Genomic DNA, 13068 nt, shown 5'->3' with positions numbered 1-13068 from the left:
AAGATCCGAAGTTGTCATGGCAACCGATTGCCGCATACCCCGATGACTTGACATCTCTGGTGGCGATGGACGGGTTAACACCTGCGATCGATGCTAGCACCGATCGCAGGTGTTACTGGTTAGTGTTTGCTGCAATATGCAGGAAAGTGAGCTCCATTCACCCACAGCCGACGTGTGACATACTACTATGTCACGTGTCGGTGAGTCAGAACTCAAATTGTTCTGATGGGATCAGGTCTCAGGCTTCTTGCTGGAAAGCCACACCCAGTGCTGCATGTGATTGACAGCTCCATTTCTGATCCTGGGAAAGCTGGGTGTGTCTTTGAACTCGTTTTGCCTGCAGCTGTGGTTTGAGTGATGGACAGCTGAGCCAGTCAGTGCTGGAGGTAGTGTCCATTGCTGCCTTATATTCTGCTCAGCCCCTTCATTGGGTGCTGGTTATTTCAGTCTCCTGTGATCTCTAGTGCTCTTGCCATTACAGTTCTTACTATTCTGTGTATTTGACTTCTGCTTTGCCTACTGACCATTCTATTTGCTATACGATTCTGTACCTTTGCCGCCATCTTGGTTTTGACCCGGTTTGTTGGACTCCGCTTGTCTGTCTGTATCTGTTGTTTGTCCCTCAGTATTGGTTATCTCCTAGTGTGACCCCACCTTCCTGTCTGTCTTGGGTCAGTTTCTGTGTACCAGTGTGAACACTGACCTATATCTGTATTCTGGTTACCTGTCCGCTCCACCATCCAGCAGCTGCCAGACAAAGTAAGCCTTCCCTGTCATCTTGTAGGGTCACTCAGGGACCGTCAGTTAGGTTCCTGATACTGGGTTCGCCCTTACCAGGGCGGTTCATCTGCTTTTGGCAGGGCCTTAGCCGGCAGCGACGTCGCAGGGTGAGTTCGCCAACACTTACCTAGTCTGACAGCTAGTGCCAAGCCTGGTCGTGCTTGCACAGTTACTGGACAGGTACTGACAACACTCTTACTTTCCTACTAAACCAAACACTAAAACAAAAATGAAGGGAATATAAAATAATCAATTGTTCTAAATCTGTCATTCTGGTTTCCAGCTCCTCCAATGGTTTAGTATGGCCTTAAGAGAATTGGAGAGGTTAGAATTAAAAGGACATCTACCACCAAGATGAAGGATTGTAAACCAAGCACATCTACATGCTGGTGTGTGCCCCCTATGGCAGTATCTGCTCTTCTTTAAGCTTATTATGATTTTATTTTTACAAAACAAGGCTTTCAGAATTCTGCAAATGAACCTGAATAATTTTGAAACACTTTTTCTGTAGAAACAATGGAAGCTAAATTAGAACAATTAGAAGCTAAAAGAAGAAAGGATCCTACCAGAGGGGACACACACCTGCATGTAAGTGTGTCTGGTTTACAATTCTTCATCCTAGTGGTAGATAGCCTTTAACATTTCTTGTATCTAAATGTTTTGCCACTTCCAGGGCCTTGTAATCCACAAGCCTGATCTCCAAGTTGTCCACTGTGCCCGAGTCTCCATCAGGTGCGTCAACCTGTGAGGGAGTCTGGGGTGCTGCTGCAGAGGCAGCCATCTTTAGATCCTCTGCTCTCCCATGTGTGCCTCTACCTGGTGTGTCAGCTTTAGGCTGCATTCACATAGCCAGCTATGGCGAACAGGCGGCACATTGTACACGGGGAAAAGGTAGAGCATGCTTGATCTTTCCCCGTGTGTGTACAGCCATAGATAGATCATGCTATCTTTCCCTATGTGTACGGGTGTGCGGCGCGGTTTCCTTTGGAGTATGCTCGCGTGAATGTAGCCTTCCTCCATGGTTCCGCTCTCAGCAAATTCCAGTACATAAAACTGGCAGTGAGCTGCTTAACCCCCTCCGGTGGGTTTAGCCATGTTATCAGGGCCATGTGCTGCAATGGAGTGTCTTAGCTCTTACTCCGTGCTGCCGGTCATGAAGGTACTGGAACCAGTAGTCACACTACAGTGTTTAGCACGTGGGACCGAACTTGCACACGTCAGTTTTCATGGCCCAAGGACGTTTGTGTGCAGGCAGCCGTAGGCCACATTCACAAGACCGTCGGATATACGTCCCCATAGATGGCTTTGGCGCCCCGGGCACAACATGTGCTCACTGGTCTGTGCCCGCAAAAGAGAGCATTCTCCATTTCTTACCGTAAGAAAGGCTGTGCGGCCCTGTTTTTTTCCTCCTCTCCAGGATGCCGCCTGTACCCCGAGGTGCCGGCCTCATCACTGCCGCGGGCCTGCTAGAGCACTAGTTTCAGTATGCAGCAGGTACATGGCAGTGGTCGGGCCTGCATATCCGGGTCTCTGTATACAAACAGATGTGGCAGTGACAAGTGGCACCACAGCTGAACGGGAAACATGGAGAGGGGCAAGTATACGCATATATTTTATATAATTAAAACCTGGACATCCCCTTTAGAGTATACAGAGTTACGTTATAGCCTACCTGAATAGTACAACTGACTACATAAATCCATCCAAACTTTTGATATATGTTAAGTGTACTGCAGGGAATCTTCCCGACAACCAAAGCAGTGCTAAAAGGCACTAGAAATGAAAAGTCTGGACATGTGAAAGGTAGCTGGCATCCTATGAAGCACAGAACAGATGAGGTCCTGATGTGCATTTTATCAGCAGGGCTGCAATCCTTGTAAATCATTAATCGGATCTTATATGACACACACAGCACAGTAATCCTATTAGTCCTTACTACACGGGGCATAGCTTACTCAGATAAAGAAGAACAATCTATAGAAGACAACTCTCTCATGATAGTCCAGAGATGGATTATTTAAAAATTGATTGAGGAAAGTGATTTTTATTCAGGAAGCTATTGTACAGCTGTCTGGAAGGCATCCACCTATTTACCGTGGCATTAACCCCTTGCTTCTGGAGCCAGTTTTCACTGTTCTGACTTATCCCTATTTTTACAATCTGAATCCCAAAGTAGTTAACACCATTTTTCATTTCTTGGTATACGTTGGTACTTTACAATACCTTAATTTTTTTTTTTACGATTTTAGAAGAAGGCTTATAACCAGCAATTTTTAGAAATTTTGGAAATTAGGAACGAATTTAATCAACTTATGGAAATTGCTATTGCAAGCCACATTTTCAGACAGAGGAATATTTATCAGAAGTGTCAGAGCAAAACTATTCTAGTTGCTCATACAACCAGAGCTCAGTTTTCATTTTATAAACAGCTGTGGGAATTGGCTACTACGAGCAACTAGAAGACTGCCCAAGGTACAAAACTACGTGGACAGATATGTTAAAGGGTAGCACATGCCCCAGACAGAACAGGTGCTCAAGTATCACTCACCACTACAGTTTTGGGATCCATGGCTGGAGTCATTTTTGCAAATAAATTCAAGGGCAAGGAAGAGCTAACTAGTTTTTATTCATAGTATCATAGTATATAGGGTTGGAGAAAGTCCATCAGGTCCAACCATTAAGAATTCATATTTAATAAATTTTTTACCCATGATATTTTTTCCTCTCCAGAAAGGCATCCAGGCCTCTCTTGAACATGTACATAGGAGTCCACCATAACAATCTCCTGCGGCAGAGAGTTCCACAGTCTCACTGCTCTTACAGTAAAGAAACCCTGTCCAAGTTGTTGGTAGAACCGCCTCTCCTATGAACTGGTCACAGGCCTAGATATAAAAAGATCTTTGGAGAGATCCTTGTACTGTTCAGGTTGTAGGTCTCTCCTCAGCTCTTCAAAACTGAAATATGGTAAATGTTAGTCTATCGCATTTAGTTACTATCAGTTTGAAAAAAAGATTTTGAAAATACCTTAATAAAAATTCACCTTTTTATTTTTTTTTTTAATAAATAAATGCTAAAATAGATCAAATTTTCTCCCAAAAAAATAACTCAAAAACACTTGGGTAAGTTAAAGCCTTATAAATGTTATTACTGGATAAAGCGACATGCTAGTTTTGAAAAATAGACCTTGGTTAAGGCACAAATGAATATTGTTTGCTCTCCATTTCTACTATGTCCTTTATACACACAGGTGCCCAAAACTGTACACAAAACTCCACGTGTGGTCTGACCAGTGATTTGTAGAAGAGAAAAACTATGTTCTTATCATGAGAATCTATTCCAGCCGCCTGGCTCTGGTCACTTAAATTAAGTTTACCATCTACCAATACCTCCAAGTCTTTTTCAGCTGCAGTTTTACCAAGTAATTGACTGCCCAAGTGCATAACTTTCAAAAATTATAACCATATAAAGCGACGCAAGTCAGAATCCAAAAAATAGGGCTGTGCCTTAAGCTACAAAATGGCTGCGTCCTTAAGGGGTTAATGACTACCCTCTGTTTTCTGATGTAGAATTTACCTCCTCATGTCAGACTAATCTTATTGGCTTCTGTTAGAACACATACCTGGGTCTCAGTTCTGTATATCTGGAGATTCGGACAGGTTTGATCGGCCTGAACTACAATCCTTTGACATTCCATTGAGCGGATAAGGAAATTAAACATAAAAAAAATTTACCTGGGTAATTTTTTTCAATCCACGAATCCCCAATGTCTGTCTAGGAGATTATAATATCATGCACCAGAAACCTAACCTATTACATTCAAGTCCACTCTATTTGGTTGAGGTTATTTTTGGGGTTTAAAATGAATCCATTAAAGTTGGTCAGTTTCCTGTTCTAATTCTTCTTTAAATCAAATTTTTTTAATTGATCTTAATTTTTTTTTTTACAGAAACACAGATCCCCATCCCACCCTCCCTTCCTCAAAGACAAACTCTCTCCCCCCTACCCACAATACTCCAAACCATGTGCATAGTACAATCAACATTATAGGAGCCCGATGTGACATGGATGTATGGCTGGATCATTTGGCACACGTGACAGCGAAAAATACAGTATCTGAAGAGGAACCGTCACCTCTAAAAGCTTAAAGTAAGCAGCTCTGAGTGGTACAAAAGACGCAGTAGTGTTACACTGCTATCGTTATCAAAATCTCTGAGAACGCTCGCAAACACTGCAGCGCTGTACAACATAGGGGGCAGTCCGAGGCACTGCCTCTCCCTCCTACTACGAGGACCGCCCTCCTACTGCATAGGCCTACTGCATGACCGCCCCATCATAAATACGCCTGACCGCTTACAGCGTAGTCCGGCATTTTCTATTGTACAGTGCTGCAGAGTTTGCTAGCGTTATCAAGGTTTCCGGTAACGCTAGCAGTGTAACACTGCGGCATCTGTTGTAGCACAAGGAGTAAGAAGCTCCTAAAGCAGTTTTTAGAGGTCCTCTTGTTCCAAGATAAATGCATTACATAAAAGCCAAAAAGGGATGGCGTCACAGATGTATATACGCGAGTCTTGGCGAATCCAGCCATGGACCCCATATACCCGTTCAAATTTTGCATGTGCCCAACGCTTACAATAAATACTTTTTTGTACCCAAATGATGTTGTTCAGTTTGACATACGGCTCCAGCCCAGGGCGAAGCCAGTACATAGCAATGAGCATTCCTAGCCTGGTATAGCATTCTACTAAATCCATTAATTACCCCATCTTCCAAATTATCCTGGCCTAGCAGACCTAAGAGACAGACCACTGGGGTTGCCTTCAGAGCCTCTCCATAAACTTTAGTAATCAGGTCTAATAAGTCTTTCCAGAACCTCCCCAGCTTTCGGCTTTTCCAGATCATATGTAATATATGGGTACCTTCCATACCGCATCTTGGGAATGAGTCTTCCCCACGCAGGCCAACTATGTAACCAGTGAGAAGTGCGATATACTCTATATAAGTATAGTTGAGATAGGCGATGGGGTTGACACAGAAAAAAAAAGAAATCAGAAAAAAAAGTCACTGGAAAAGCATAATCCACTGATCACGTATGTCACATTTCACATTTCGTACCCTGCCATCATACTATAAATCATGGCAGCGTGTATAATTGCATCGCTAGAGGAGTGTCCCTGTTTCATGGAAAGTTCAGTCGCCCTGGGGACTGCATCTTCTCAGGTCGTTCTCATGGGCATCCAGCCACAATGTTGCTTCATCCACAATGTTAAAGAGTGGGTAGCTTGTAGCACCACAATTCAGTTTCACAGGGTATAACAGAATATGGTAGATTAAGCAGGAGCGTTGCTTTACTCCTAGGAACGTCACCCACTTCTGAACCTCACCTGAAATGTCTCGGAAAAATTGATATCTGGCTTCCACCGATGCACAGATTTGGTTCATCCCTTGCCTTGCGCAGGATCCCTCTATCCTTATAATGTAGGATGCGAATAAGCACTGGTCTTGGCGCATTACCTGGTGTTACTATTTGACAGCACCCTGTGGGCACGTTCCACAGCAAATAGCAGTTGAAGTCTTTTTACAAAAGAGTTTGCCGAATCACCAAATCAGAAGAAATTCTCTTTACAAAAGACAGATAGTAGCTACTGCTCAAAGAATTCATCAGAATTACAACCTTCTGTTCTCCCCAATGAGGCGAACATGGTTTCGCCCAAGCCTGTTCTCCATATTATCTTGTTTCAGCTCCCCAGCCTCTATAGCCAGTCTCCTTGAGCATGGTTCACCCCACTGCAAGGCGAATGGAAACATGACACGAAGAAGTATGGATCCAGCTCATGGAGATCTTGTGAATTGTTATTTCTTTATTTGTGCTCAGGTGACATCCAGGTATACATAGATAAAAGTCTACGCCCTGGATGTTGTTGCGGCCGCCATGTTGGCTTGTGAAGCCAGCAGATACGGCCAGTCTGTGCGTCCCTGCTCACCTCCCGATGCAGGCTCTGAGGCTGGTTTGCTGCTCTCAGGCAGCATGTGGGCAAACTTCAGAGATGCAACCTCCACTGGGTCTATAGCCGCGCCCCCGCTCGTGTGTTGGGTACATCCGGCTGTCTCTTCTGGTCCCTCTCAATTTCTTTTTTGTGCCGCCACCGGGTACATGGGTTAGCAGGGTACAGGATAAGAGCATCATGTTTGGATTAAGTAGATTAATGGCAAAAAGAGGTCACTACTGCGCCATGCATATTCTGACTGTCTCTCCAATCTATTGAAAGAGCCTATAGCAGTTGAGGGATATTATATTTAAAGATCTGAAACTGTCATGACCATGGGCCCTTCCTAGTGCAGGTGACAGACTCACTATACAAAAAGAAACATTTTGTTTAAAATTGGATTTGTCAAAACAAAATCAATTTAATTTACCCTTCCCTTCAGAAAATGAGTATATTACTAGTTAGTTACATACCATCTGGTATCTGTACTGCCAAAACCTTGAGAGAAAATTAAAATAAATAAAAAATAGATGCAGACTTTATAAGACTGTACAAAATAGGAAATATATAATATTTAAAAACTTTATTTACATTTGCCACCCTTAACCCATCAAAAAGATTATATAATTATAATGTAGGTAGTGGAAGGGTTTACAGTTCTTTGATAACTTAGGCCGAGAGGAATGGGTTGGAACACCCACAAACATAAGCCACACAATCACAAACCACATATCAAATAAAATAGAATACTATTAATACTAATAAAAACTGCTCTAGGTAAAAACAGAATTAAAAAATGTAACAAACCCATATTCTGGATGGTAACCAGATAGTTACCATTAACATTCACACAAAATTCCACAAAGTGGTGGCACATTTAGTGTCAAACTGCTGTACAACTATGGGAAATATACCTCAACTCAACTTCTTACTTTTAGGGATTTTCTTTGTATCACATTCTTGTGATATTTTATCCAGCCTTAGAAACAAAAATTAGCAGCACCAGATTTATAAAATCTCAAGTTTATTACAAATTTTCTAAAAATTAACTACTCCTAGCATTTTTGTACCCATATATACATATCTGTTTTGTTGTTAGCCGTATTTTGTTCACTCGTTTTGTCTATCTGTATGTATCTCTTTGACAGATATGTATATATGGGTACAAAAATGCTAGGAGTAGTTAATTTTTAGAAAATTTGTAATAAACTTGAGATTTTATAAATTACCTAGGTGCTGCTAATCTATGAATTGTTGATATTTTTGAATTGTTTGCTGCTACTTCATTAGCATAAAAAGAGGTCTATAAACATGTTTGCATATTAAAATATCCCTGATATTTAAAAAAAAAACTGCTAAAAAAATTATGTAAAATTAAATTCAAAACACCTTTGTAATGCCCATGCACTTTTTATTAATAAAACTAACAGTGCCAAGTTAAACAAATCATTTATAAGTCTCTGTATAGTTAATAAAATTACATAAGTGTATGTATGCTCCAATAAAAAGAATATTGTATTTCAGCAGGCAGCTGACAGCATTTGTGCAGTTAACCATTTTGTAAAGTTTTAAAAATCGGAAACCACTACAGCTTGCCTTGAAATTGATCATATAAAATATGAACTGCTAAAAATGATTCACAAAACCAGAAGGGCAAAAGGAGGAACAAAACCAAAACAAAAAGGCTTAAAACTCTAGAATTTAACATTATAATAGATTACAATGCAAGTTTAGGAAACAAATACAAAACATTTGCTTCAGAACACATTTAAATGATAATTATGTAAACTATATATAACAAAAAAAATAAAATCAAAGTTTACCTGGAAGAATTCAGGCAAAATGATACTATAAGCAATATTTATATTTATATACTGTATATAGCAACCTTCAAGACATTTCACACAGCTGCACCAGCATTGCAGATAAATCCACTGCCAGATATTGTAGCTCATTTTCCCCAAAACATATACAACAGAAAGCATAAAAAATGGTAATAGGGCAACTTATAAAAATGTCTTGGGATGTGGCATGATTTCACAAAACCATGGTTCACCCCACATTATTGAGGTCCTCTAAAGAAAAGCCAATTTGATTATTTTTGGTTTCATTTCTCAACACAAAGTATAAGGTTTTATTTTGTATTTAAGGTGGACAACACATCAGAAACAAAGCAATGGAAAGATTATTGGGCAAGAAGGAAAAAAAACCCTAACATTTAGAACAAAAATGTATCCAAATATCCGCTGCACAAAAATGGATTGAAAAAAAAAAAAAACAAGATTAGAAAAACCTTTGCTTTGTTACAACAAATTGCCTTAAATGCAATTTATTTCCTCAGCAGTGATGTTATGAGTAAAAGAAACACACAAAACAGAGTTCCTGTAGCTTTTTTTTTTTTTACTAAATACATTTCACATCAGTCATCATCATCATTCTCATAGTCATCGTCATCATCATCTTCCTCTTCTCCAACATAAGACACGGGTGTCTCCACTCTAGAACTGCTGTACTGTGATCCATTGGAGCTAGTTGCTAGCATTCCATCAGTGGTCAAGTCACTACAAAACAAAAACCAAGTTTATAACTGGTGAGCACAATGATTCTCTGCAACCATTTTCTTGTGTATCCTGCAGATGGACTGTTCAGACGGCGAGCCAAAGTTCTCTCCAAATCCTCTACTTTAATGGCCATTAAAGAAGAAGGAAGTCAAAGCAGGATAATAAGCAAACATAATATACCCCAAGTTATCAAACCACTCCCATAGAGCATACAGCTAATTTATTGGAAAAACATTTCTGGAACTAAAATACTGAATGAAAGTGAATTCCCACCTGATATTAGTGACAAAGTAGTAACCACACAATTTCCAAAGACACAGGATGGAATAAGTTGCGAAACAAATAGTCAAATTGCTTTTATTCCTTTAGTGCGAATTAGAATGTACCCACCGGGTTTTCTATTTGGCCATAGATGGTCCACGTGTCCCCAATCTTACATACTATATATGGGTTATTACTGATTTTCCATAAAAAGGCCCAAAGGAATAATTCCGTTTAGAATGATTAAATAGGAGGTTTATTAATAGATTACAGAAATAAATATAGTTCTTATAATAAGGACAAAATGTTGACATTATTATAAGGACTACATTTATTTCTACAATCACTAATAAAACATATCATTTAATCACTCTGAACGGAATTATTCCCGTAATTCATTTTTATTTTGGCATTAGCGCCTCACTAGTGCCGAAAAAAATGTTCTTTGTTCTCATACTATTATCTATGATCAGGTCATGGAAGAGAGATTGGTCATGGACATTTAGGATCACATAACTCTCCATTTTATGGACAGGAATAGCCGCTGAAGAGGTAAAAGATATTTCTGAACCAGGGGTTTCACTTTAAGTTTTCTGTTATGGTATGATATTAGGCAAGTTACTAAAATACATTAATAGTTCTGCATCGCTTTCTTGATTTGTAATGTGGCCACCCCCTCTCACATGCTGTGGTCAAAGCAACTTCAGCATCTAAATGTGTTGCGGTGCAGAGGTATGTGTTTAGATTGCAGGATGCCATCTTTAACCCCCTCAAGTACATAGGGTTTTTTCGCTCCCCACCTTCACAAAGCCATAATTTTAAATTGTTCTGTATATGGAGCTGTGTGACGCTTCATTTTCTGTGCAACTAATTTTACTTCTCAGCGACATTATTTACTATTCCATGCCGTGTGTTGGAAAGCTGGAACAAATGTCCATATGTGGCAAATTTGCGAGAAACGCATTTGTGTCACTGTGGGCTCAGTTTTTAGGACTTTCACCGTGTGCTTCAATTAACACCTCCACAATCTCGGTGGTACCAAATTTATATAGGTTTTATTGTGTTTTAACACATTTTCAAAAATTAAACAAATGTTTACAAAAAAAATATTTTTGTCATTGTTCAGAGCTGTGTGATGTGCAATTTTCTGCAAAATGAGCTGACGTTTTCATTGCTACCATTTTGAGGATGTGCAACCTTTTAATTACTTTTTATTACATTTGTTTCACAATGTGTCTACTTTTTCAGTATGGCAACTATGGCCTAGGCCAGTGATGGCAAACCTTTTAGAGACCGGGTGACCAAACTTCAATCAAAAACCGGTAATTACTCACCGGTAATTGTGTTTCCTTGAACCACGACAGCACCCAACCAGAGAGAGGGATCCGCCCCCAGGGACAGGAAACCCAGACTTCAAATTCTGCGGTACGCCCCCTCTCCTTCAGTGGATTACAGAGACTGTATGGGACTTAATGTTCTTGATTAATTCTGACCACCGTGTCATTCAGTATCACTTTCAATGAGAGAATCTCACACCTCTGTGACACACACATAACACTGAACACCCAAGTGTGAAAAAGAATTTACAAGGGAGGGAATAACCAGGGTGCTGTCGTGGTTCAAGGAAACACAATTACCGGTGAGTAATTACCGGTTTCCCCCTCTCACCACGACAGCACCCAACCAGAGAGAATAACATAGATGAAATCCTTAGGGAGGGATAACCGAAGAAAGAACCCTTCGCCCAAAGGAAAGTTCCTGTGCACCTGCTACATTTAGCCTATAGTGCCTATAGAAAGTATGTGGAGAAGACCAGGTGGCAGCCTGACAAATCTGATTAACCGACACCTCTCTAAATTCTGCCCATGAGGAAGAAACTGCTCTAGTGGAATGGGCTTTTAGACCTTCTGGTATCGGCTGACCGGCTGCTAAATAAGCGGAGCTAATGGCTTGCCTAATCCATCTAGCTATAACTACCGCTGAGGCCTTCTGCCCCCTGTTCTTGCCACCAAAAAGAACAAAAAGACTATCAGATTTTCTCCAATCTTTAGTCCTATCCAAATATAGCTCAATGGCCCTTTTAACATCTAATTTGTTAAACTCCCTCTCCCTATCTGTAGAAGGGTTACTGCAGAAGGATGGGAGCCTGATCTCCTGGGATCTATGGAATCTAGAGACTACCTTTGGTAAAAAGGCCGGGTCTGTCATCAGAACTACTCTGTCATCCAAGATCTTGAGAAAAGGCGCTCTACATGACAGAGACGATATCTCTCCAACCCTACGGGCTGAAGTGATTGCTACCAAAAATACAACTTTAATGGTCAGCCATTTTAGTGAACAAGACTCCAGGGGCTCAAAAGGATCTCTTATCAGATAATTTAATACCAGAGTGAGGTCCCAGGGGGGCACCGTACATCTCCTAAAGGGGGTCATACGAGATGCCGCTTTTATGAACCGAGATATCCAGGGATGAGAGGCTAAAGGAGACTCAAACAGGGAGCCAAGGGCAGAGATCTGAACTTTAAGGGTGGCAGGTTTTAGGCCCTTATCTAATCCTGCTTGCAGGAAATCTAATATCTTAGCTATATTTGGATGAGCTAAGTTTATTTTATCTGGGGAACAAAAATCTGAGAATACTCTCCAGACCCTGAAATAGATTTTAGAGGTAACTACTTTTCTACTCTTCTGCAGGGTTGTAATTACCTTGTCCGAGAGGCCTTTTTCCCTCAAGATGCGCCTCTCAAATTCCAGGCCGTCAGATGGAGGTTCGTAATCTGCGGGTGGAATACTGGGCCCTGGGAGAGGAGATCGTGACTCTCTGGGAGGATCCAAGGGTCTGATATTGATAGCTCTCTCAATACTGAGAACCATGCCCTCCTGGGCCAGAAGGGGGCTATAAGAATAACTCTGGCCTGGTCTTGCCGTATCTTCTTCAGAACCCTTGGAAGAATAGACAGGGGTGGAAATGCATATGCTAGGCTGAAGTTCCACCTGATTGAGAAGGCATCCAGACTTAAAGATCGGTCTCTCGGGTCTAGGGAGCAGAAGAGCCTGACCTGTCTGTTCTTTCTTGTGGCGAATAAATCCACTTCTGGTTGACCCCAAAGTCTGGTTATCTTGGAGAACACCCTCCGATTCAGGGACCACTCTCCTTGACGTAAGAGATGACGGCTTAGGAAGTCTGCCTGCAGATTGTCCTTGCCCCTTATATGAACCGCCGATATTGATCTTAGATTGGCTTCCGCTAGTTCTAGAATCTGATGCGAGAGGTTCATTAAGGACCCGCTTCGGGTACCTCCCTGGCGATTCACGAACGCCACCGCTGTGACATTGTCCGAGGCAATCTTCAGGTCTGTCCCCCGAATCATCGGCAGAGCTTGTCTGATCGCCTGCAGGATGGCCTCTAGTTCTCTGTGATTTGAGGACTTTTTCCTGGATTCTTCGTTCCATGATCCCTGGAATAAGAGGCCCCTGACCTGGGC

The 13068-nt window shown here is 41.3% G+C and overlaps 1 protein-coding gene across 4 annotated transcripts in view; it reads right to left on the bottom strand.

Annotated features, from left to right (window-relative positions):
• Positions 1–8141: 8141 nt before the first annotated feature.
• TFDP1 (transcription factor Dp-1) overlaps positions 8142–13068 on the bottom strand; it is a 42383-nt gene continuing 37456 nt past the window's right edge. For all 4 annotated transcript variants that reach the window (XM_072135629.1, XM_072135630.1, XM_072135631.1 and 1 more), the window contains exon 12: positions 8142–9325. In XM_072135629.1, coding sequence (XP_071991730.1) covers positions 9184–9325 — 142 coding nt within the window. In that variant the 3' untranslated portion in view covers positions 8142–9183. The remainder of the gene's footprint in view (positions 9326–13068) is intronic.

This window comes from Engystomops pustulosus, chromosome 2 (assembly GCF_040894005.1).
Source record: "Engystomops pustulosus chromosome 2, aEngPut4.maternal, whole genome shotgun sequence".
Classification (NCBI taxonomy): domain Eukaryota; kingdom Metazoa; phylum Chordata; class Amphibia; order Anura; family Leptodactylidae; genus Engystomops; species Engystomops pustulosus.
The sequence above is the reverse complement of the archived record's forward strand: the minus strand, read 5'-3'. Positions and strand labels throughout refer to the sequence as shown.